Source organism: Chiloscyllium plagiosum, unplaced genomic scaffold, assembly GCF_037043375.1.
Source record: "Chiloscyllium plagiosum isolate Xiang-an unplaced genomic scaffold, Cpla_swu_hap1 HiC_scaffold_15, whole genome shotgun sequence".
Lineage (NCBI taxonomy): Eukaryota > Metazoa > Chordata > Chondrichthyes > Orectolobiformes > Hemiscylliidae > Chiloscyllium > Chiloscyllium plagiosum.
This window is the reverse complement of record NW_028270153.1, coordinates 36,578,539-36,605,939: the sequence shown is the minus strand read 5'-3', so window position 1 is coordinate 36,605,939 and position 27,401 is coordinate 36,578,539. Positions and strand designations below refer to the sequence as shown.

General features: G+C 37.7%; 1 protein-coding gene across 1 annotated transcript in view; it reads right to left on the bottom strand.

Annotated features, from left to right (window-relative positions):
• The window catches only part of ptgis (prostaglandin I2 (prostacyclin) synthase), a 103,819-nt gene that overhangs the window by 60,111 nt on the left and 16,307 nt on the right, over positions 1-27,401 (bottom strand). The window contains exons 2-3 of the mRNA XM_087994896.1: positions 13,790-13,913; positions 5,669-5,847 (exon numbers count right to left, since the gene is read on the bottom strand). Coding sequence (XP_087851022.1) covers positions 5,669-5,847; positions 13,790-13,913 — 303 coding nt within the window. The remainder of the gene's footprint in view (positions 1-5,668; positions 5,848-13,789; positions 13,914-27,401) is intronic.

Sequence of the window (27,401 nt, the reverse complement as noted above, 5' to 3'; positions counted from 1 at the left end):
ATCAACTACACATTTCTATGAATTTAATACATATTAAATGCTATAAATGAACACTTTTTTGTTTAAAGTTTATTGGAAAAATTGATAGAAGGTGTCCAATATGCAAGAGGAATTTTAATAATAAACTTTGGATACTCTGTTATTTATCTTCTAACTATCATCCTTCTCAATCTTTACAAAACAATATTTTGGCTGATTAAATGCCAATATACAATTGTTATTGTAAGCTCTCTGGTTTTGTTTCATACTGAGTAGCTCCAGAATAAGGAGCGAGAGATATCTTCTGGAGAACTAATCTTATTTGATTTAATATGAACATCTCCTTAATATCCAATGTATACTACATAAGGTCAAAATTGGAGCAAAATCAAAACTGCTTCAGAACTTAGTTTGCCATTCTTTACATGGAAAATCCCTGTTTACCTCCATGGATATTTTGGCACTTTTTGAATATCTTTGCACTATATAAAGGAGATGAAAACAATTGTTTTCAGCATGTAAAGAACAAAATTTGCAACCTTGCCAAACTTGCCTCCATTGATAGAGAGTGAGAATTTGTCTAAAAACTAGCTTCGAGAAGCAGCACTACCTTTTACAAGCATTGGCTAAATTTGTGTGCTGCTAAATAATCGACAGAATGAAGTGTGCACAAACCTTTAAGTAAGCTAAAAATAGCTACAGATACTGTAAACATTTTAGTGGTACTGATAATCAGAATGCACTTCAAACATCTGTGAAAATTAAATCTGAAAATCAATAGTAAGCAAAGGTAAGCACTTTTAATTACATGAGTTTTACTTAGATTTATTTGTTATTTTATACCTTAATATTTTCTCATAGGATATAATAAAGAACATTAATTGAATAATTGTGTCTTTAGGAAGCAATCGATATTTGCTCCAATTTGAACTCAAAAGCTTATTACACTCCATCTGAAATTAACAAGGCTGTCAAATGGTCTAAAGCTACATTGTTTAGATCACAGAACATTCTTAGGTTTCATTTTTGTGCCATTGGCATCTACTGACAGAACAAGGACAATGTGATCTTAACCAACAATGAAGCTGTGGTAAACAGTTTGCAAATCATTTTATAATAGGAATTGCCAATCAGATTGACCAGAGTTTTGGTCAGATGCTACGCAAAGTGATTTTCAGACTCCCAGAATGATTTTGATAGGTCTGAATTTACTGATCATGCTAATAATCACTTTTAAGTGGCCTTATGAAGAGCTATTATGTGAGTAGAAGTGATCATTTTCCCTTTATGCTAAATTTCTCAGGAATGTAATAAATTCCTTTAAGAAACAGATCACATATCCATACGTTGCAAAGAAACATTCACCACAATAATCATCCAGAGACAATATTCAAGATTTTTAACTACACTGTCCCCATGGGAAGCCAGAGATAGAAACCCAATCAATTGTCACAGGCAGAATTGACACAATTATTGTCATGATTCACTTGAGAAAGTGTGCTAATTCCTGAACCTCACTACTCCCAGGGGCATCACAAATATTACAGATGTAATCAACTTACTCAAAGTCTTCAAATTTCTTTTAAAAAGCAGAAAAAAGTGCAGATGCTGTAAATCAAAAACAGAAACACTCAGCTGATCTGGAAGCATTTGTGGAGAGAAATCAGAGTTAACGTTTTGGGTAGAGTGACCCTTCCTGAGTTCTGAGATGTCAAGCTGAAATATTAAGCGATTTCTCTTCACAGATGTTGCCAGACCTGCTGAGCTTTTCCAGCAATTTCTGTTTTTGTCTCTAATTTTCCTGTCTGATGAAACTGACTCGGTTTTTGTACATAAAACAAAACTATTTCTCACAGATAAATCAATTCTAATCACAAAACAACAAAAAATATAACTCTACCAACTTAAAAGTCTAACTTCTTCTAAACTCCTACACTCGTATGTAGGCAGACACAGATGAACAAACAAATACAGATGTTATAGGTGGAATTAAAAAGGTATTAGGGAACAGAGATCAATAGCACCCATCTACAGGATTCAATGAAATCCTGTTCTTTACTGAAGGCACAGAGCATTGGATACTCAAATTACTCAGTCTCGAGTTATAGGCAACAGCTAATCACAAATGGTGGAAGAGAATAGCTAGTTATTGTTTAATTCTTTTTCTTCCTTAGAAGGAGAGAAAAGGGTGCTATCTATCTGCAGTTTGTGAGCTTTTTGTCTCTGGATTGTTGACACAGAGGTTGCTCAGCTGTTCAAGAGGAAATTAGAGAGTTGTTCTCATACTAATGAGACTGGCCCACACAACTGGTCGTGGTTGAAAAAACAGTCAACAGTTTTTCTATAGGCAAACCTTGCTCTAAACACAAATTAAGACTGGTGTTAAATCTCAAACATTTTCCCTCATTACTTGAACAATGTAACAGTGTAAATACAGCACATACTGGTTTCCAGTAACCTGTTTTCAAAAGTGCAACATCTCCTTTCAATGTCTTTGATTTAAAGGATTGCTACATTTTGGTCTACAATCCACAATAAAGTAAATTACAAAGATATTGTCTATACACTTCAGGTCCTGACACATGTCCCTTCAATTAGACTGGAAAAGCATAGCTATCTCTTCAGTAATATCTCAGAAGGATCCAGAACAAAAGAACCTGAGGGCAGTGGTGCCTTTCACAGCCACTGAAGATGTGTGACCAGATCTTCAGCAGACAGCAAGTCTTCTTCAGGAGGCTGCAGATATTTGCAACAACCTGGCACGACAATCTCAATCTCTGGACCCAATGTTTCTCCATCGAGTCATGGAAGTTGAGCCTCTGCCTGAGCACCCAAGTACTTGAGAAACATCTGTAATTTCAACCTTTATGCTCCTTCTTTCCTTGGCTTACTGAACATAGAATATAGAACATAAAACAGTCCAGCACAGTTCAGGTCGTTTGGCCTTGATATTGTGCCGATCTTTTATCCTACTCGAAGATTCAAATAAAGGACATACCTTTCATTTTACTATCACCCATGTGCCTATCCAAGAGTTTTTAAATGTCCCTAATTTATCTGACTCTACTATCACTGCACCGATCACTCTTTGTGAACCAAGTTTCTCCATGACTGGATGTTGCTGCTGACAATGGTCATCATGCTTTTTGCCTGATAAAGCAGCCTTGGCACCACCTATCCTGATCTTGACTCTCATTACCTCCAAAGGTGCACAAATAGGTTGCTCACCAGGTACTGTACAATGAATCCTTTCCCAGTTGAAGCTAACTAAAAGCCATGAATACTGCATATGTATTTGTTGGTTTCTCTGAGCCCAACATTTACTTAGTCCCATGAATTTGAGTGTAGTTTTCCAACCTTCATTCCAATGGTAAATTTCAGGAAGACCAAATATGCAGGTCATGTTAAATTTAAATCTGTTGTATTTAAATATTATGAGCAGTACAAACCTGGTGGATGAGGGAATATACATGCTTTGAGAAATCTGGAAATTGATACATTGAAGCAGCTGTTTGGACACACAACATTTTCCCTGACTTTAATTATGCTCCTGTCCGTTATTATGATTCTCCCTATTTTTGTTAACAATCACCTCACAAACTGGGAGGGACATACTGTTAGAATTTCTCCAATGATAGAATAAGCATTACTGAATGTCTACCTCAAGGTTTTGCATTCTGTAGCAGTTTAACATGCTGGCTGTCAATGCTAATTGATTTTCTAGTAACTTCAAATGAATATTTTTGATTTTCTGAACTTCCATATCATCATACAAGTTCCATGCTTTGTATCAGTATTACAGAGAATCTTATTTATCTTCTACAGACTCTAGATATTATGGCGATCTAAAGTTCCCCTCGTTTGTCATAGCCGTTGCCCTATAGAATAAAAATGAGTGTTACATTTTGATACATCTTTTGGAGAGACACATCAAAATCAAATAATAGCCCATTGGTTAACAAGGGGAACAAGGCATGTGAATCCATAGCTCACTTACTCCATCATTTGACTGAAAAGGGATAGTGAAGCAAAAAGCATCAATGGCCTTGGCAGCACAAAATCATCTTATTTAAGAAATATTGATTTGTGCCAACAGCATTGTGCAATCCTAGTCACTGAGCTTCCTGACATATTTATATATTTTATAATCACATCATTTTAGAAAAGATAATCTTTAGCTCTATGTTTTAATCATTCATCTAACAGAATTCGAAAGAACACCACAAGTAAACATGTCCACGAGATATCTTAATTCAATTTCATGTTTTTTTTTCTGTTTTAATCTTCAAATGATATTATTAGGAATGAACATTTAATGAACGTTTAATAAATGTGACTGAAACTATTTAAAATAAATGGGATTATGTCTCCCGCATCTCTGATACAGCTTTTCCAAGACATTGTATTTGGCATTCATTTAAATCAATGACCAGGTAACTGCAGGAGTTGACAGTCAGGCATGCTGATTTCTGTTCTCAGTTGTTTTTATCTGTGCTCCTGCTGATTAAGACTCCATGCTACAGTAAAGTCTTTGAAACTTTTATTCCTGTTGTTTGAGGAGCAGATAACTAATGAACATGTTTTCTTTATGTGAAGAATTCATACAATGATCAACTCTCTCATGGTCAGCAAAAGTTTGAATGCCTGCAATGATGGCAATTGACAATTATGTTTGTGGTTGTGTCAAAGTCTTATCAATGTCATGAAATCGGTGAAGTTAATTTACAAGCGTGTCAAGAAATAGTTTTATGTATGATGGAGAGAAACTACAACAAATATTTAACTGCAAAAGTGCTGCTTAATCTCTCCCTGCAATCTCAGTGACAAATCTGATTTACATATTAATGAGCTGCATGTTCCTATGTAATTATACATAATCATTTATATAGTAAACCTCTTTGTATTTTTCACTCAGTTGAATTAAATGGAACTCAATTCCATGTGTGATGATGCTGCTCCTTTCACAAGGTTATGTTATCCTTGGCATTTCTTTTCCCCAGAGGTCGTAAAAGACACAGACTCTGAAAAGTCTAAGTTGAAGGGGTTTAAGGCCAATTTGATTATAACTAACAGATATTGTCTCAGGCAGAAAGCTTTCAGTTTTAAAAAGAACACATGTACAATGAAAGGGGAGTGGCGCATTTTCCCAGCTCAGCTTTTCTCTGGTCTGGCTATTTACTGAAAGCAGTCAGCAGTTTTGAAGCTACTGGACTCAAGGAAGCAAGTCCATGCTGATCCTCTCTGACTTTGCTCCTGTAAGACCCTCTGTTTGATTTTACCTTTTGTACCAAGGAATGTATGGGATTGTTGCAAGTATTTGGAACAGCATCGTTAAGTTGGAATGATCTGTTGGGTTTTTGGAGAGTTACATTACTCGGTATTCTGTTCTCTTTTGTTTGTATTTCATTCGGTAAAATTGTAGATAACTCCTGTTTTGTTTAAAACTAATTGGTTTGACCAGCTACGTCACTCCTGGAATATCCACTGCACACCTGCTTAAAACAATTAGCAAAGGTAGGGTCTGTGCCACTTTCTTGAAATGTTTTGAGGGGGACAGGCCTGGTCCATTACACATACAATAAAGTCATTTAAGACTGATACACGGTTCAGTTGAAATTAGAATGTTCTAATTATTATGCCATTGACTTATTTCTTGAAATGTTTATAACGAATATTCTGTGATACTTACATTTTCAGCAAAGCTTTTTCTTTGTTGTGATCATAGTCAGGAAACTGAAGGTTAAAGATTCTGTCCATTAAAATTGCTGAATACTTTGTGAAGTTCAGCTTTGTATTGGATTCTGTCACAACTGGTTTGAATGAATGAGGATCAAGTAAAACAGTTACGTATCGTCCTGCTACTTGGACCTAAGTGAAAAAAAAATTAAAAACACTACATTACCAAATGCAAATTGTGGAATTCCTTCTATGATGAAACTCACACTTGCAAATCAATGTTTTGTTAAAGTAACAGGTCAGTTAATTCATTCGGCTTGAAAATGCAAAGGTAAGATTAAACATCTGGATGCTTCTAAAATTTGCTTTCCATTATGCAGACTTTTGTTTCTGAGGGAAACAAGATGTATTTGAAACTGTTTGCGAAAGTCACACCATTTAAAATAATTATAGATCTGTGACAATTATTTATAATTTATATTGGCTTTGAGACCTATAGGCTTTTCTGTCTCCAGTGATGAGGAAGATGTGCTTATTTCTATTTTCATAGCTAGTTCGTCCTGAAAAGATTGCGAGCCTGCTGCCAAAGCCTATAGCTTGAGGGGCATCATTCTACATCAAGGATGGCTGATCAGGGGACTCTCATGTTCTTACACCTGCCAGAGGTGTACTGAAAGGTTATAGGTTGATAATCAACTGTTTGGCCAATTATGAACACACCTTCCACGGTTATTAAGTTTTGAATCATGAACCGTGAGCTTATGGCTCACTGCACTATAAAACCTCCCATTCATTATATTATGATAATTAACTTTCACCACAAAAGTTTCTGTTTTTAAAGTTTCACTTCCTGTTGCTATGTTTTGTTTTACTTTTAAGTCATCTTCTCATTATGAAGTCCTGTGCATATGTTCAATGAAAAATGCCTTTGTAAACTTGCCACAGCGCACTTACATAATCATATTGATAGTGACACTGGAACTCTATGCTAATCAGACTGTGCAATAGTCAAACTCCTATGGGTTATCCATCCAACTCTATGCTGCATGACTCAATGGCACTATTTCAGTTTTTTTTCCAAGCTACTCGAACATTTATTCAAATGAATAATATATTAAAAAAACAAAAACTCTATTTACACAAAATTGGGACAGATTGCATGAGTTTGAAATGAGAACTGATTTACATACTTGGCACTAGATCCAATTACTTTGTCAAAACATCCCAGTTGGTCCCAATGACATAATTGGGCCCCAATTTTTATGTAAAAATGAGACTCGTGTTTACATCAGATGGGTGACTCAGCAACGTAAAGAAAGGAGCATTTAAGATGGTAGTAAATAGCAATTGATTAGGCAACATGTCTTTGGTGGGTAGTTTTATGTCAATGGCTGCTCTGTTCCTATTGGACAAGCTTTATTGGAAGTTTATATCTATAAAAGTGTGGCAATCATCAAAGTAATTGAGCAGTGTAGTTACACTGGGGGCATGCATTTCCTCATAACTGTAAATGTTTGACATGCTTAAACCATTGGTTAAGGCACATGTTTTTTTCAATTGCATAAGCAGAGAAATGATTAATTGTGATGTCAGCATATAAAACCTTGATGTGTTTTTCTGAGATTACTTTGTCCATGATTAGAACATAGAAGAATACAGCGCAGTACAGGCCCTTCGGCCCTCGATGTTGCGCCGATCCAAGCCGACCTAACCTACACTAGCCCACTATCCTCCATATGCCTATCCAATGCCCGCTTAAATGCCCATAATGAGGGAGAGTCCACCACTGCTACTGGCAGGGCATTCCACGAACTCACAACTCGCTGAGTAAAGAACCTACCCCTAACATCTGTCCTATACCTAACCCCCCTTAATTTAAAGCTATGCCCCCTTGTAATAGCTGACTCCATACGTGGAAAAAGATTCTCCCTGTCGACCCTATCTAAACCCCTAATCATCTTGTACACCTCTATCAAGTCACCCCTAAACCTTCTTTTCTCCAATGAAAACAACCCCAAGTGCCTCAGCCTTTCCTCATACGATCTTTCTACCATACCAGGCAACATCCTGGTAAACCTCCTCTGCACCCGTTCCAGTGCCTCCACATCCTTCCTATAGTATGGCAACCAAAACTGCACACAATACTCCAGATGCGGCCACACCAGAGTCTTATACAACTGCAACATGATCTCAGTACTCTGGAACTCAATTCCTCTACCAATAAAAGCTAGTATGCCATATGCCTTCTTCACCGCACTATTTACCTGGGTGGTAACTTTCAAAGATCTGTGTACATGGACACCAAGATGTCTCTGCTCATCCACACTACCAAATATCCGACCATTAGCCCAGTACCCCATCTTTTTGTTACTCTTACCAAAGTGAATCACCTCACACTTAGCTACATTGAACTCCATAATATTGCTGAAAAGAGAGACATATCACTGAAACTATTGCAATTCAAATGCCATTGCATTTCAAATAATATGTTAGACATTTGTCATATTAATATTCCAGTTTAAAATGTCTTCTTTCCTCTGATTTTTTTTTGATGATACTCAGTCTTTTTACTTACTTTTTCTGAATAATATATTTGTTATATCAGAAAAAGAATTCAGGCTATAGTTTGCCTAGTTTTGATATAATTCTACAATGAAATGTACATAGCTCACTGATTATTATTAAGTCTATTTTCTAGCTGCACTTAACAAGTCAAACTAAGAGAAATATGGTCTACTGGGAAGGAAAACATTAGATGAGAGAAAATGAAATAGCTACTTATATTTAAATGAGTGCTACAAGTCTAAGATAAATGGCTGGGTTAGATGCTTTCCCCTCTTGCCAGGTATATTTCTGCTGGGAGGCATGCAAGGTATGCTTTTCTACATACCCTAGCCCATTTCCCCACTGCTGCTGGGAATGTGAGTTACTGGAAATCTGAATACTGGCAGCTCAACAGCAGAACCTGTTCCCACCGAGGGCTGGAAGTGTCATTGTTAACTCCTGGACAGGTCCAGAGAGTATTTCTACTGCAGAGTGGCCTGGTTTAATACTGATTGGCTTGGGTCTGACATTTATAGAAGCTGGATGTTGCATGAACTGTACACCTTGCTGTAAAATTCAGCCCTGGAGTGGCTCATGACTCGTAGGTAAAAGCGACAAGGACAATAAATGCAATTGCCTACACACCACCACTTAATCCAGAAGAAAGTTACAGAAACCCATCAGGCCATGCAAGATTGGAATAATCAACTATAACTTGTAAATAAATGCCGTCAAATGTCAAGGTAGCAGAGTGCATTTTATACTCATTTTTCCAGTTGAAAGTATTTCTTTATCCAGGATTGTCTTATTTTGACCTTACAAAACATGATGCAAGGCATGTAATTGCTTGTTGTGTGCACTAGTCACTACAATGGATATCACCTGCACACAGTAGTTGGGTTTTACAGTATGTTATGGTCATTAGGCCAATTTGGTCCTTTTACCTTTTTCTCCCCAGTTCAAAATAGTCATTAACAGGAGGGAGAAATCAAGTGGCTTGTTCACAAAATCAAGGTCATAATCTTCTTAGCAACGGAAGTGTTGTGCATTCTAGGCTTGGAGGTTATTGAAGAAACTGGATATGGATAAGTGGATAGCATGTCTACTGAGGGTTCATTGTTACAGTTTTCTTTTTCCTTTTCACCTTTCAGTAATTATCTGTTAACTATGTTATGAAATCTTAAAATTCTTCTGCTGTAGATTGCAACATGTGAGTCCTCAAGAAAGCACTCTAATTCCTTCTCCTTTTTTCCTTATCTAGATAGCCTGTCAGAACAACAACAGACCAATTAGCATTTGTAAGCATGCATCATTAGTTATTCTAAGCACCATTCAAATATGTACACCCTGGGGGAATTGGAGTCCAATTGAACAGACTGCACAAGGTGAGCTGCTGTTGGCTATTTTTAGCTAGATGACCAGTAGTTATTGAGCTCCAGCAAAACAGAATGTGAAGTTCACAGTTTCTGCATTAAAAGAGTACAAACAGAGCATCTTGGAGGTTATTAATGATGTGCTGTAGATGAAATCTCAGGTGAAGCTTCTTTGAACAGTACTATAGTGTTCTATGTGTTTGTTTCAGGGACATTTGAGGAAAAGTCACATGTTAGGCACTCTAAGCACAGCCTTTGCCATATTAGTGGATATTCAGAGTCTTCTTATGTTTTTGGGAGCAGAGGCAGGAAGCAATGTCAATACTGAACAAACTAGCATCTCATTAATAGCCATAAAGTAGCTCCTCTCTCAGGGAACTTGATACTGACTTAAGCTGGAAATTCTAGGGATCCACTCAACTTCAATGAGGAATAGAAAACTGGATTGCTCAACAAAGCGCCAGTTTTGAGGGCCAATTCATTTGCTTCATCAGCTGTGGAAGGAAACTTTCACAGTATCCAATTATTGAGTTGTTGATTAAAAATTGAAAGTCTGATGGGAATCTTATCTGCTTGAATTAACTTTGTTAAAAGTCACACAACACCTGGTTGTATTCCAACAGGTTTATTTGGAAGCACTAGCGTTCAGACCGCTGCTCCTTGATCAGGTGGTTGTGGAGTATAACATTGTAGGATACAGAATTTATAGCAAAAGTTTACATTGTGATGTAACTGAAATTATAGATTGAAAAAAGACCTGGATTGTTTGTTAAGTCTTTCATCTTTTAGAATGGGCATATTGGATTCAGTTCATTCATGTGTAAATCCCAGAATTTTCTTAAAATTACATTCTGAAAGAACTGAAAGCAACATGCCCTTTCTAAAAGATGAGAGACTTAACAAACAATCCAGGTTCTTTTTCAGTATATAATTTCAGTTGCACCACACTGTAAACTTTTGCTATAAATTCTGTGTCCTACAATCGTATACTCCACAACCACCTGATGAAGGAGGAGCACTCTGAAAGCTAGTGCTTTCAAATAAACCTGTTGGACTATAACCTGGTGTTGTGTGACTTTTTTTAAAACTTTGTACACCCCAGTTCAACACCTCCAAATCATGAATTAACTGAGGTAGATCTTTAAATGGTCTCCCAATATATGCCAACTCAAGCAGAGAACAACAACTGTACTGCACTTCTTTAAACAGCTGCTGGTTGATCAAATGCATATGCAGTAAGTGTAACAATGAGAGAAACTGTTAGAGAAATTATACCATTCTGACAAAAAAAAACACTACTTTTGAGACCATTTATAGACTTTCCAGTTGGTGTTGACATTGTTGTTAACTCCTTCAACATAAATGAGCTAAAGTGAGGTGTGGTAACCCTCAGGTTAAACAACTACCAGTCGCCTCTAATGAGAGAGCAACTTATGGTTTGGTAGGACTACAGTGACTTTACCTTTATTGCTGACATTAAAAACAATGATTGTTAAAACATAATCTTACTTATCTGTAGCAATGAAAAAACAGCTTGAAATAAATATTTTATTTAAACTATTTAACATTATTTTGACACATCACCATACCAATCATTTTTGACCATTTTTCCTCCACTCTTGTTATTTTACTGAATTAACTTTTAGTAACACCAGATGGCAGTAGAAGTTAGCTTTTGCTGAGAAGTTTCATGAACTGTAAAACTGAACTTTAACAGTATTTCACATAGCAACACTTAAGAACTGTTTTAGTGATAATGGATAGCAGAAATTTTTTTCAATTTGTCTACTTGCTGGGCAGCACATTATATTTCAAGCATCACTTTACTTTCATATCAATGCAAATTGGATTCACTCTATCACAAACAGATCACTTAATAATGATATTTTTTCATTTTGGACTGGTACAGATTATAGTATTTCTGCTTACATTTTTATCAGAATTATTCTTTGTACTATGACATAACACTGCTGTGTTGGTGAAGGATGTGGAAAAAGAAAAGATGGAATTGAATGACAAATCTGATCTTCTATTAGCATAGCAGTCATTTTAATGCAATTCATTTGAGATGCGGGCAAGGCCAGTATTTATTGCCCATTTCTAATTGCCCTTGAGAAGGTGGTGGTCACCTGTTTTCCAGTGCAATTCACGTTGTGTAGGCGAACCCACAGTGCTGTTAAGGAGTGAGTTCCAGCAACAGTGAAGAAATTATGATATATTTCCAAGTCTGGATGGTATGTAGCTTTGATGGAAATCGCAGGTGATGCATTTTGGTGCCCTTTCTTTCTGGGTGGCAAACAGCTTTGGAATATGATGTTTAAGAAACCTTGGTGAGATGTTGCAATGTTTCTTATGGATGGTACACACTGCTGCTATTATGTGTTGGCAATGGAGGGAGTGAATTTTGAAGATATTCAATGGGGTCCCAATCAAGCCTGCTTCCAGGAGATGTACAGCCAGATTCATCCAAACAAGTGGGGAGTATTTCATCAGGTTCCTGACTTGCACCTTGTTGGCAAGCTTTGAGGAGTTACTTGCTTGGTGCAATCCAGTTTCTAGTTAATTGTGGCTCCGAGGATATTGATTACGAGGATTCAGCTATGGTAATGCCATTGAATATCAAAAGGTGATCATCAGATTCTCTCTTGAAGATGGCCATATCTTGTCATTCATGGTGCTAATGTCATTTGCCACATAAAAGCCCATGCCTGAAGGTTGAACAGGTTTTGTCACATTTGGACACAGACTGCTTCAGAATCTTGATCATAAGGACTGTCACTCTCATTTTCCCTCTTGAGTTCAACTGTTTGTCCATGCTTGGATCTAGGCTGGAATGTGGTCTGGAGTCGAGTGGGTCTGGCAGAACCCAAAAGGAGCATGATGAGTAAGTACCTCCTGATAGCAATGTTGACATCTTCCATCACTTTGATGATCGAGAGTATACTGAAGGGGTATTGGATTTGTCCTACATTTTATGTTCAAGAACTATCAAAGCAATTTTCTGCGTTGATGGGTAAATGCCAGAGTTGTAACTGCACTGGAACAGCTTGGCTGGGGCAGGGCTAGTTCTGGAGAACAATTCTTCAGTACTGTTTTTGAAATGCTGTCAGGGCCCTTACATAGTATCTTCAGCCATTTGTTGATATCAGTAGAATTGAGTAGGTTGAAGACTGGTATCTGTGATTTTGGGGATCTTAGGAGGTGGTCAAATTGGATCATCCACTCAGCACTTCTATCTGAAGATGGATGCAAATATTTCAGCCTTGTGTTTATCACCAATGCGCAGGTCTTCCCCATCTTTGAGGACAGGAACAGTTGTAGAGATTGCTTCTCCTGTTGAATGCTTAATTGTCCAGCCCCATACATGAGTGATGTGGCAAAGCTGAAGGGTTTTGATCCAATCTGTTAGTTTTGGGATTGCTTAGTCTTGTTTGTTGCATGCTGCTTTCGCTGTTTGGCAGGCAGGTGGTCCTGGGTTGTGGCTTCACAGGATCGACACCATATTTTTAAATATGTCTGCTGCTACTCATGACATGTCCTTCTGCATTCTTCACTGTTTCCCTGGCTTGGTTGTAATGGTGAACTAGATCTTATGAGAGACATGAAAGATTGTGGTTGTGTATGATTCTGCTGCTCCAATTGCTAGATCTGTTTGAAATCTATCTCATTCAAAATGATGATGTGGAGAACTGGTGTTGGACTGGGGTGGACAAAGTTAAGTATCACGCAACACCAGGTTATAGTCCAACAAATATATTTCAAAGCACTAGCTTTCATAGCACTGCTCCTTCCTCAGCGCTCCGAAAGCTAGTGCTTCCAAATAAACCTGTAGGACTTAAAACCTGGTGTTGTATGATTTTTAATTCAAAATGATGATCATGCCACACAATATGTTGGAGCATATCCTCAAGATGGGGGTGGGACTGTTTGGTGGTCATGCTACTGATTTCATGCTCACTGTTAATTCTGATTTATTTAGTTCTAGATTTATTAATTAAGTTTAAATTTCGACACCTGCCATAGTGGAATCCAAACCCTTGTTCATAGAGCATTAGCCTGAATTACCACTTAGTGAAAATACATTATACCACCACCTCCAGCTGAGGATGATAAAAATAAAATTGGCTTTAAGCTGTTTCAAGAGCAAAACTAAATGGAAGCAAACATATTTGAAACATTGCCAATGTAGTTTATTCTCAAAATTAAAGAGATCTTACCGTAAAGATGTCTCCATATTTTGTCTTCATTTTTAATAAAAATTTGGCACAATCCTTGCTGAATGCAAAGGCATGACCCAGCCATGGAAGAAAACCTTTATCTAATGGTGGTTCATTTGGTAACCTAAAAGAACAATTAGAATTTTAATTGCAAACTCACTATTATTGCTACAATCCCCAATACTAATACAGTTACAAAACAATACAGACCTTAAACAAAACAATAACACAGATATGTTAAAACCTAAATTAAGTCATATTCAGTAACATGGTATTCAAATAGGGAACATTCTGCCTGATGACCTTCTTGAATTCTTTGTCAAACGAGACACCGCAAGCAGATTATCTTAAATTCAACCAACCTATATTTCCAGATAGCATGCAACACTATTATCTAAACTTAACAATGTGGAAACTCTGAAGTTAATCTTGGGTATTTATATTTGATTGACTAAAAGGGTAGAAATAAAATTAGGAATTGTGTGCATTGAATGAGCAGGGAGACAGTCATGATGGTTAGGTGCTGAGTGAGATGCCACAAAGCATGTTGTCATTTTGAATTTACATCAACAACTTGAACTTAGAATTCTGTCATAGACTAGTCAAATTGACAGATGATACCAAAACAAAGAAAGAGACAATGGATTAAGAGGAGGTCGATTAAAAGTGAAAAAGTTGGCCAAACATGCAGTGGGAAGAAAATATCAGAATGAACTTTGCAAAATGTCAATGATTGCGCATGGGTTACAAGAGCAACACATATACTTAAATGGTGCTAATATAGGTACGGGCAAAGTTGAAACAGACTTCATTGACTCAAAGGCTAATTCAACCATCAAAGAGAAGTGTTTCACAAAGTAAACAAACATTTAATTACATAATCAAAACAATAGAATACAACTTGTGGAAATTTGAGTTTACATTACTCATATACCACAATGGCTTGGGTGCTTTGTGGGATCAACACACAATAAGTTAGAATAATTTTCAGCTTTGTTGAACAGGGAGGTATTGTGGGATTAGCATAAACCAAAGATTAGGATCTGAAGTAATGCATAAAGGTCACTCATTCACATCTTCAGGATCCAGGGAAAAGTTGTTCTGGTCAGTGTTTTTATAGTAATGAAGTGAGTGAAAAGCTCAAGTAAACCATATAATCATGGAAACAGGATGATTAGCATAGTGTCATAGTGCCATAGAGATGTACAGCACGGAAACAGACCCTTCAGTCCAACTCGTCCATGCCGACCAGATATCCTAAATAAATCTGGTCCCATTTGCCAGCATTTGGCTCATATTCCTCTAAATCCTTCCTATTCATATATCCATCCGGATGTCTTTTAAATGTTGTAATTTCTACCAAGCTCCACCACTTCCTCTGGCAGCTCGCTCCAAACACACACCACCCTCTGTGTGAAGAAAGTTGCCCCTTAGGTTCTTTTTAAATCTTTCCCCTCTCACCCTAAACCTATGCCCTCTAATTTTGGATTCCCTCACCCCAGGGAAAAGACCCTGCCTATTTACCCTATCTATGCCCCTCATGATTTTATAAACCTCTATAAAACCACCCCTCAACCTCCGATGCTCCAGGGAAATTAACCCCAACTCATTCAGCCTCTCCCTATAGCATAGCCTGAGAAGTAACAAGTCTGTCTACTTCGTACCATGTTGATATATTCAATGCCATGTTGTGGACCTTTTTATGTAATACATTTTATTGGTAACATGTCACTTTGTAGAAATGTAGAGATCAAATTAGAATTGGTATAGGAATTTTGAAGAAACCATTGTATGGTACAGTTGTATTAGATTCTGGGTATGATGGGTCAGAGCTCTTCTACTGTGAACTCAATAAAGTATCAGGTAAACATGTTGGAATCATATGGAATAATTTACCTGACTTAATCACATTTGATTATTTGTTTGAAAATAAGTTTATTCAACCTGATCACACATGCTATAACACATCTCTAAGGAAGATGGGTCTTAAACCCAGATGCAGAGACTCTACATCTGCACCACAACAGCCTCAGCTCATTAAAACCCTGATTCTGTGATTAATATTACAATAATTCTGTTTTTTAACAAAATTGCATTTAAAAAGGTTTCAGTACAAATCAGTTAAAGTCACAATTATACTGTGCATCACAGTGATCAAACAGACATTAAATACTTAGTTTTGATCACTTCAGTATAAGGCTGCAATTTAAGCAGTTGGCCACAAAGTAAAGCCTTGTAAGAGGAAATTTTAATTTCTCCATTTCAACTAAAGTTGAAGTGCACTGCCTATTTGTACTTCCTCCATTAATAAATTTAACAGTAACCATTTCAAATAAACTCTAATTAATGTGCATTGGAAGTGAAAAACAATCTGATGTGCGAGTGACTTAAAATTTCAAGGAATACAGTCATGATACTAATAAAATATGGAGTACTAATTTTCAAATTCCACCATCTGGTTTTAATACCTGGGTCGTACATAAACATTTTTCCTTTATTTTAGTGTATATAAAATGGTCACAGCAATCATGTGACCACACTGGTAAGCCAAGCTTCATGAAATCAACATGAAATAAACAAAATTGTCTGCATTGAAAGTGACTTTTGATCAAAAGATCCCAGAACTAATATACCCAATCAGGCTTTCTTCATCTCTTATTTTGATTTACACCTTAAGATAAGTTTCACATGTGGCAGATGAAAGACATCAAGTTGAATCATCCAGCTTGGAAACAGTGAACTCAGATATACACAGACCAACCCATATTTCAAGTAACTACTTCTTGCAGCATGATTTTTAACTGCAGAACTAGAAACAGCTTGATGGAGTGTACTCTTGGCCTTTGATGAAGGGAAAATGCCTGGTGACAGAACTGATCAAAACAAAAACATCAAGAACTCAAAAGAGCAATAGAAATGTTTGATACTACTAGTGATTGAAGACACCAATTAAGTACTACGAACTCAGGTTAAAAATCTAACACCTTAATGACACTCCAAGGGCTTTAATTTCTCTGTTCCTTTTTTACAAACAGGACACTATTTCTTTTTAATTTTGCACTTGTTTGTGTGTATGCTTAATCTTTAATATCTCTCTTAATATTAATTGTTCATAAAAATATTCTTTATTTTAATTAGAGTCATAGAGTCATAGAGATGTACAGCATGGAACCAGAACATTTGGTCCAACCCATCCATGGAAACCAGATATCCCAACCCAATCTAGTCCCACCTTCCAACACCCGGCCCACATCCCTTCAAACCCTTCCTATTCATATACCCATCCAAATGCCTTTTAAATGTTGCAATTGTACCAGCCTCCACCACTTCCTCTGGCAGCTCATTCCATACACGTATCACCCTTTGCATGAAAACATTGCCCCTTAGGTCCTTTTTATATCTTTCCCCTCTCACCCTAAACCTATGCCCTCTAGTTCTGGACTCCCCGACCCCAGGGAAAAGACTTTGTCTATTTATCCTATCCATGCCCCTCATGATTTTGTAAATTTCTATAAGGTCACCCCTCAACCTCCGACGCTCCAGGGAAAACAGCCCCAGCCTGTTCAGCCTCTTCCCATAGTTCAAATTCTCCAACCCTGGCAACATCCTTGTAAATCTTTTCTGAACCCTTTCAAGTTTCACAACATCTTTCCGATAGGAAGGAGACCAGAATTGCATGCAATATTCTGACAGTGGCTTGACCAATGTCCTGACCAGCCGCAACATGACCTACCAACTCCTGTACTCAATACTCTGACCAATAAAAGAATGTATACCAAATGCCTTCTTCACTCTCCTACCTACCTGCAACTCCACTTTCAAGGAGCGATGAACCTGCACTCCAAAGTCTCTTTGTTCAGCAACACTCCATAAAACTTTGCAATTGGTCAATTTCTGATACAATAGACATTTGTATTTGACCAACTGCATTTGTATTAGAGTGAAGTACAACTTTGTGCTCAAAGAAACATAAGTTTTTGTTTTACCAAGCAGAGAGATTGAAAATAGAGCCATTCCATGGCTCTTCATCTGGTTATAATAAATTAAAACATGAATGGAAACAGAATTGTATGGCCATTGAAATCCTAATGAGTTGGTTGGACCAGTAGCAAACAGGTTTGTGAAAATGGAAAAATGAAATTGAACTGCAATTTGGTAGATTTCTGAGTTTCATCAATCATTTCAATGATATTTGGACAGAAAGTTATCCCTTTTAGGGAAAACTTCTAACCATCAAAGATACCACGACCACACTCTCATAACAGCCCCAGTCAGCTGTCAATCTGTTCATTGTATCATTTAACAATGAAAACCAGTGAGGGGAAAGGCAAAATTGGAGGAAGTTGCATCAGGGATTTTCCATCTTGCTGTTTTTTCAGTTGAACTGACATCAGTGTTCTGAAGATGACTCAGGCAATTGTTACATCTCCACCTTTGATTTGGTTTCCCTATTTCCTGCTATTTACAGCTACAATGTGCCTTGCAGGAACTGTAGGAAACATTTTTTGGAAATTAAGACATTATTAAAAATACATCCTACAGTAGACTTCCTGCTGGTTGTCCTTGGCACCTGTGGCAATACGTGGGGTTGGAGAGTTAGAATAGAATATCATTTATTGTCACATGTACTCCAGTGTACAGTGAAACATTTTTATAATGGCTGCCTCTAGTGGCACCATTTTAGCTAAAAGTACCTAGGTACAAATCTTGAATGCAAAAGATAAGTAAAAGGAAAAATAATAGCACCAGTACTCAGCTGCACCAAGGTAAACCGAGCTGCTCTGGGTCTCGCTTTCCTTTTCATGGATCTTCAGGACCCATTTCCCCTTTCAGGGACATGCTCCCCTGAACACTGCTGCAGGACACGGTCCCCTGAACACTGTTCCAAGACTGCTTAAGAAAAAGAAACAAAAAGAACAGGAAGAACAGGCGAAGCAGAGGAGCTCTGGGTAGAGCATCTTCTCTGCTGCCATCTTGCTGGGTGGTGTTGAGGTGTAAATTGAAGTCACAGTGAAAGGAGAAAGTGACAGAGAAAATTTAAAGAATATATATTTCAGTGACAAACTGGGAATGGCTTTTCAGAAGGCAACAGAGACAAGGGACTTTAGGGGAGATATAACTGGAGAAACGAGAGTAAAGAGCTTGAAACAGAGGTGGGGTTCGGGGGGGGGGGTAGCAGGAGAGATAATGGGCAGGGTGGTGGTGATGGTGGTGGGGTGGGGGTTGGAGGCGGGGTTTGTATCCCCAGATGGAGAGTCAGCAGCCACTCAACAGACTCAGAACAACCTTGGCTCACAGCAATAACATGCCTTGGGGGCTAAATTAATGACTAGTGGGAATTCAGTCCCTCAGTGGTAGGAACAGCCATCCTCTGTCAGCCACTCTGATTGATTGACAGCTCCAGCAGTGCCTGAGCTTAATAGTGTGTACTGCTATGATTACCACCAGTCCCAGGATGAAGGCCCCAGTGGATCCCAATAAGTAAGGGGCACTGTGTAAGGAGGGCATGGGGGAAGGTGAGTGAAGTAGGCCAGACCTGCCACACCATTAGTTGGGAACATAAGGATTAAAAGATAGTTTTAGTGCATTCATGTTAAGAAAGCATTATGCGACTGCTTGATTGCCTGAATCAATGGTAAAGGTCACATTTTCACTGCTGTAGTTAGAATGAGAGTTTGAGAGGCAATCTCAGATTAGATTACTTACGGTGTGGAAACAGGCCCTTCAGCCCAACAAGTTCACACAGACCCTCCGAAAAGCAAGCCACCCAGACCCACTTCCCTACATTTACCCCTTCACCTAACACTACGGGCAATTTAGCATGGCCAATTCCCCTAACCTGCACATTTTTGTGTTTGTGGGAGGAAACCAGAGCACTTGGAGGAAACACACGCAGACACGGGGAGAATGTGCAAACTCCACACAGACAGTTGCCTGAGGCGGGAATTGAACCTGGGTCTCTGGCGCTGTGAGGCAGCAGTGCTTACCACTGTGCCACCATGCCACCCATGAATACTGCAAAACTTCAGCTTGAAATCACAGTGCTCAGCTGTTAGAAGAGCATGATTTGATCATGCACATGTATCTGCGGATTTGGCTGTGGGTAGTATGTGTCCAGTGGGTGATAGGCTGTGTATGAGGTGAGAATGTCCAGCAAAAGTGAGCTGAGTAACCATATAAAAGTGATGTAAACTTGTAACTCAGAGAGAACGGGTAATGAGAGCTCAGCAGGGGTTCATGTTCCATGTGCACGTAAAACAAGCTTGTGTTTACTTAAACAGACTCTGTTGAGGTTATACTGTAGTGAGTAAAAGGATCAGTTTTAAATAAATTTGGGGAGGAAGGAAGGTAAGATATTTCCTTCTGATTCATTGTCCCCTATGTGCACAGGGCATCCTCCAAGACTGTACTCTGTTCCTTTCCCACATTCCTGAAAACTTTTCAAACTCAGCCTGCTGATTCCTGCCCACTCATGCTAACTGTGCAGTGGTGTGAGAATGGTAATTTAGGGGTCAATTGAACTCTTCACGAGCTCAGGATGCATTCTGAAGAAACTCTATTTCTCTCTTCACAGATGCTACCAGGCTTGCTGAGTTCCTCCAGAATTTTATATTTTTAATTTAGATTTCCAGCATCCACTGTATTTTGCTTTTAATTGATTTACTATGTACTTACTGAATTTCTGCTTTTATATCACATTGTAGGACATGAAATTAGGACTTACATTTTCTACACCACAAACATGTCTTCATGGAAATAAGTTGAATGCATATTGGATAAGAAATAATGAAACCCATTTTTATTACATTACTTGTGCTGTATAAAATTGAATTGTTTCACTCCTTGACATTAAAAATAATTAAGTTCTCAAACAGTTAAGAGTATGAAACCATCTTGTCTGCTTTAAAAATGATCATTCCATTTAAGGTAAATGTTCGAAGACAATTTGAATGTAAATGAATAGGAAACATTTCAAGTTCACAGATCAATCATTTTATTGCATTATATCATTATTTTTGAAAGAATTATTTCAGTTTGTTCCAATTTGCCTTTTCAATTGAGCCGATAAGCCTGCAGAATTTTTCCACTGAGAATAATGCCATCTGATTCAAGAGAAAGTGTAATGGAAAGAAATGGATGGAATACAGCTGGAAACTCTTTTCTCACTGAAGCAGCCAGAATAATTTCTTAGCATTTGCTTTTTACGTATGCCTTCCAGTACTCTTGTACATCGAAGCTACTACATAAATGCATTGTTTTTGCATAGCTCAGTTGCCTTAGTTAGCTAAGTTTCAGGATTGTTGTTTTGATTAATTCACCATTTGTCACATGCTGCTACCTTAGCAATGTTGTACCTCAACCTTTCTAAAGATCAGCAACTCCCTTGCTCCTCAACAGCTTTTTGGTGGTCTGTGTACCAGTCTGTTGGGATTTGATGGTGGAGGTAGATTGATTCGCACTGGAGATGTTTACAATATTACAATGTAAATGAAAACAACATATTTCATTCCTGACTGAGGCTTAATTGAATTTGGGCCTTCAGTTTAATTCCTACAATATTCATAAGTAGTGGACTTCAATGGAATACCCAGCTCATCAGTTCAGAACATGCCAAAATTGTTCATTTTAATGATGAGCTGTGTCAGTAGTAGATCCAATGAAGTGGGGGTGACACGGGGAAGTGTATGGGAGAATGTGTCAGTGGTGAGGGGTTTGTTAGTATAACAGCAAGCACAATGAGATAGCACGGTATTTCTGTAAAGTTAATGAAGCTCTCCACCAGAGAAAGAATGAAACTTAATGGAGCATGTGCAGCACAGGCTTCATCTTACTTACAAATTTGACAATGTGATCTTACACCAGGCCTCAAGACCCTGACCAACATATTCAAAATTTTCGCAGCTATGCAGTTATGCCCGAAATACAGAAAAGAAAGAGACGTCCAAAGTTCTCTCACTATCTTGTAGATTGATTGTCTTGCAAATGTACTCACTGTTGACCTTTGAGACAGCCTCATCGAGGCATTATTGATCTCAGTTTCCTCTCCTGAAGGGCAATGGATTACAATATTCTTTATTTTTGAAAAATTAACTTATTTTCCTAATTAATCTGTTATTATACACCTCTGGAGTACGTGGATCTTGAATCTGGGCTTCCTGTTTCAGGGGTAGAGACACTACCACTGCAATGACAAGAGGAACCCCCACAATATTCTTTAACTAATCTAAACTCTGGTTTCCAGCATCTGCAGTTCTCACTTTTGCCTGTCCAACACCTTGAGTATGCTCCACCATTCTAAATCATGGTTGATCATCGACTTCAACCTTTAAACGAATAAATTAATAAGATTTGCCCCTCCTCCTCAGCAGGCAGGTATTGAGTTGCAGGGGGTCGGTGGTGGTGGGGGGAGGGAGTGGGTGTTAGGGCAGGGTGGTGGCTGTCATATTGATTGATCTCACTTAATGAACTGTTTTCTGATCTAGGAATGATGGGTAATTTGTCAGTGCTCACCACTGTAATTCTCTGAATTGGTGGGTAAAGAGCTTTCCTTCCAAATATACATATTAAACCAAAGTTCTCCCCAGACTGCGATAAGACTGAATACATTAAAACCTGTGTTCTGTAATTGAATTTTCTGATGATTAATTTACTCAGTAAATGATGAATGTCTGAAATGATGCCACACATGGGAGAGAAATGTTCATTCATTATGGTGACATATTGTGGGATTGTAAAATAAATTTCCTTCTGTTAATTTTAGGGGCCTGATTGTACTGAGGGATACAATAAACTTTTAATATGGATAGGGAAATTGCAGCCCTCCCTTAATTGCATCATTAATAAATCTCATTTGCTATAAGTGAATTGTATACAGATGAAAATTTATGAATGTTTATTATTTAATGAATCATCAGATTCCATCATACTTTCAAGTTCGAGTCAGAGACAGGAAATACCACATTAATATTTTGGTAATACTTGCAGTTTATCAGAACAAAATAGGCTGCATGTAAATAGTCCACTATATTGTTTCAAGATATACTGACTGACTACTTAATCTAAGTGATCTAATTTTGAGAGGGCCTGCTTTTGGTTGAAATGTTTAAACCAAGCCTCAATTTCTCTCTTACATGGACAAAAAAAATGAAATCCATAGTACTATTTTAAAGAACAGTACAGACATTATCCCTAATGTCCTGGTCAATATTTATCCTCAATCAAAATCAATATATAAAAAAACTAAATTTCAGAAAACTGAATTTTCTGCCACTTGCCAATTTGGAGGTTTTTGTTTGCAGATTGGCTGCCATATTATCTATGCTACAGCAGTGGCTGGATTTCAAAAGTGTAACAGTATACTTAAGAGAAAATGGCGAAGAGCTAACATGATAATAATGTCACTGAACTCGTAACCCAGAATCACAGACTAATATTCTGGAAATGTAGCTTTGAATCCCACTATGGCAGAGAGTGAAGTTTGAATTCAATAAAAAAACATTGAAATTGAAAGTTGGTCTAATGGTGACCACATAACCATTGCTGATAGTTGTAAAACCCATGTGGTTCACTAATGTACTTTTGGGAAAGAAGTCTGCTATCCTTACCTGATCTTGTTCTAGAAATGACTCTGGATCCATAGCAATGTGTTTGACTTTTAACTGCCCTCTGAAATAGCCCAGCAAGCCATTCAATTCAGGGTTAATTAGGAATGGGAATAGAAATGCTGGTCTTACCAGTAATGCCCAAATCCCGTGTGTAAATAAAAAAGAAAATTCTTGATATGGTAAAAGCCATTTTAAGATTACAAGCCTCTCTTTTGTGAGGGAATTGTCAAAAAATTGTCATCACTTCCTCTTCTGCACATGTCAAGAACATATAAAGACTTCAGTTCATTTGTTGCCTTAAATAAAATGGTTGCACTAATCTTTGTGGAGTTTTTTTTCTAATCTTTGAGAAGTTCTTTTTGTCATCATTGGTGCCTAAGGTAATGCTGCAGCACCATGGCATACTCTGGCTAACAGTGGTGAGCACCCTCAGAGACAGAAATCCATTTAAGGATCAGTATAAAATTCCTAATGTGCACGACTTCTGAAAATAGATCTGAATCACAGCAGCAGGTGGATGTTCTGTGACAATCCAATTCTACAAGTGAACTGGCCTCAGGGGGAAGCTTATGTCAAGCAAACAAAAAAACTTGTATTGTGTGCACCTTTCACAACGACGGGACACCTCAAAGTACTTTACAACTAATGAAATACTTTTTGAACTGTTGTCACTGTTGTAATGCCAAAAGAGTGGCAGCTAATCTGCATTTAACAAATTTGCACAAACAGCTATGTGGTAGTGACCAGATAATGAGTCTTAATGCTGTTAAATGTTGGCAAAGGCACCAGGGATAGCTTCCCTGCTCTTCTTCAAAATAGTGCAGTAGGATCTTTAGCATTCATCAAGAAGACAGTTCTGTCCTTTGTCTCAATCAAAAGACAGCACCTCCCACTTTGTAGCACTCCCTGCACTGGAGTGTCAGCCTTAAATTTTGTGTTTAAGCCTTGGACTGCAACCTAAACCCAAAATCTAGCAAAGCAGAATTTAGCCTGAAAAAAATATTAAACTGATGGTAAAAAATGGAACCAAGTTATTAAATTTGGATGTTGTCTCAATTTGAGAAAACGAAATGTAAATAAAACAAAAGAGAAACTTGGTAGTACAGAACCTGAATATTGAAAAGAGAAAAATTACACAACACCAGGTTATAGTCCAACAGGTTTATTTGAAAGGACTAGCTTTCGAAGTGCTGCTCCTTCATCAGGTGATTGTGGAGAATACGACTGTAGGACACAGAAGTAATGGCACAGATTTACAGTGTGATGTAACTGAAATTATATATTGAAAAAGACCTGAATTTTTGTTATGCCTCTCAACTTTTAGAATGACCATGTTGGTTTCAGTTCTTTCATATGTAAATCACAAAACATTTTTTTAAAAGTTACATTCTCAAGTGAAAACATGGTCATTCTAAAAATTGAGAGACACAACGAACAGTCCAGGTCTTTTTCAATATATAATTTCAGTTGCATCATACTGTAAACTTTTGCTATAAATTCTGTGTCTTACAGTTTTATTCTTCCCACCTGATAAAGGAGCAGCACTCTGAAAGCTAGTGCTTCCAAATAAACCTGTTGGACTATAACCTAGTACTGTGTGATTTTTAACTTTGTCCACCCCAGTTCAACACCAGCATCTCCAAAGCATTGAAAAGCGAGGCATTCTGCTGAAAGATTTCATTTTGTGCTCATCAGGACAAATGCGAGAACTTGGGAGGCTATAGTTCACTGTTATTGTATTTTCCATGACAATACCTTGGCCAATCAGACTTGACTTTCCAACCATTCTAAACCTCTTTCTCCTATTGTATAATTTGTTGTGATCATTTGGAATTTGGCATTCGTGAGTTTGTCCTGATAAGCACAGAACCAAAAGGTTTGACTCTCTCTTCAGAAGAAAATACCAGATTTACATGAGATAAAAACATAAAGTAGATTTTGCCTTTCTATGCCTGGAGTCATTGGAACACTTAGACATACTGTAAAGCGAAAAAAAAGTGTAGAATCCCAATACCATTATATTAACACTGAAATTGGGCAGGCCCTTACTCGTGCACTACAATTTTCCTCCTCAACTAATTTTGCTGTGCGTTATGTTCTGGCGATTGAATACTCTCAGGCACAGTGAGAGTTAAATTGTTGTCTAATTCTAATATTTTGATACAATTTTAATAATTATAATATTCTGTTACAATTAAATGCTGGCATTTTCAACAACCTTTGCTTATCTCTTCATCTTTCCACTCTAGTGCTAATAGTTCTCAATTGAATAGCTAATCAATCAATGTCAGTCAGTGAAAGCATGTGTAATGTCAAGATAACTTAAAATTTGAACTTGTAGTATCTCGGTTATTTATTAGAATCTGCAGCAGCTGCATTCTTTCACTTAACTGCACCTGGCACCTCTTGTGTACACAGAACTGAGATGGTTGCCAATATGTTTGCAATAAATGTTTGAATGTAATTACAACATTTCCTGCTCTTGACATTAATAATTATTTATTTTTTCTATTTATATTTAGAACGTGGATAGAAACTGAAATTCTTATCTTTGATCATTTCAATGTAAAGCAACTAAGTGAAAAACCTTAAAATCAGCAAAGGGAAGACTTTTTGGATCCTCATTTTAAACTGGGCATAATATCTAATATATGTTCTAAATACAGCCCAGGTCTACGAGTGAAAATTAATGAAGTAATGGCAACAATTCAGCATCCTTTGATGACTTAGTCTTCAACGTATTAAGTCTTTCTTGATGAAAATTCAAGGTACTTGCAAATTATTGTTCAGCCAGTGTCATTAGCAAATTAGCAAAAACAACCACTCGACTAGGTGAATGTGTTAAACCTATTCACATTGCACAGTTTGAGTCAATCATGTCATTGCATTTGATTGATTCCAGACTATAAAACACCCAAGATCATTATCGGGGTCCTGAGGTGTTCCCGATATGTTACATGTTTTTAATTCATGCAACATTGAGGTAAGTTCTGTACACTATTGAATCCTTCTTCAACCTGAGAGGTGTGTACATCCACAGCAAGTGGTAACATAGCTGAGGTCAGAAAAGGGCATTTGGAGATGAGGATAATACATTTTCTTGTTAAGCGGTTGACTAGTTCAAAAGAAGGAGATGTAATCCCATTAGTGACCATGAAATATCAAGGTAAGACAGCAATACAAGCAGTGAAGGATTTCTTCAACACAACAGTTTCCAATGGAGCTTTTCAGAAAGACCAGTAATTAAATCAGAAGTTTCCCAGCATTGAGGGAGGGGTTGAGATTGTTTTTTTTAAAGTACTGAAATATGTTTAATATCTGAAAATCAGAAAGCATTATCATTTGAACACAAAAATATTGTAGATGTATTGAATAAGAAATACACTGTGATGTACAATTACTGAAGCAAAACATTGGTTGAGTTTAGATCCAGTCCGTGAGTTTGACTCTGGGCTAAATTCCAGATCAGAAAACTTGAAAGTGCCTGTATTAGGACATTGAAAGAGATTTCTGAGGAAGCCAATTAAGGAGCTAACTCTGGGAATCCTTGGCAATGAAACAGTCAGTGGGATCAGTACCCAGGTTAATTGGAGTGTATAAGGGTCTGGGTAGCCAGTAGACACAATGGGAGTGATGGGTGTTACTCCTGTAGGTGGGAAACTGCAAGGATAATTTAAGATAGAGGTATGTTCTTAAGATTTGTACAAAATAAATACTGGCCACAGCTGCCTGCCTGCCTTAGCAGAAGGGAGGTCTATTCACAGGACAGCCTGTGAATATAGCACACTGAATTGCTTTGCAGTTTGTGCTTCTGTGCTTTCTGACTAGCCATTTGGAGGTAATCACCATTCCAATTACAGGCTCCAGCTACATTCAAGGGGCCCATCCACCTTCTGGCAGTCCACATGGCAAGTGAAGAGTGTTCTCAATTGGCACTTTAAGTAATATATTGTCTCTCTCAGCCGAAAGGCAGATACGTAGCTGTCACAAGCCAAGCAGCTGCCTCC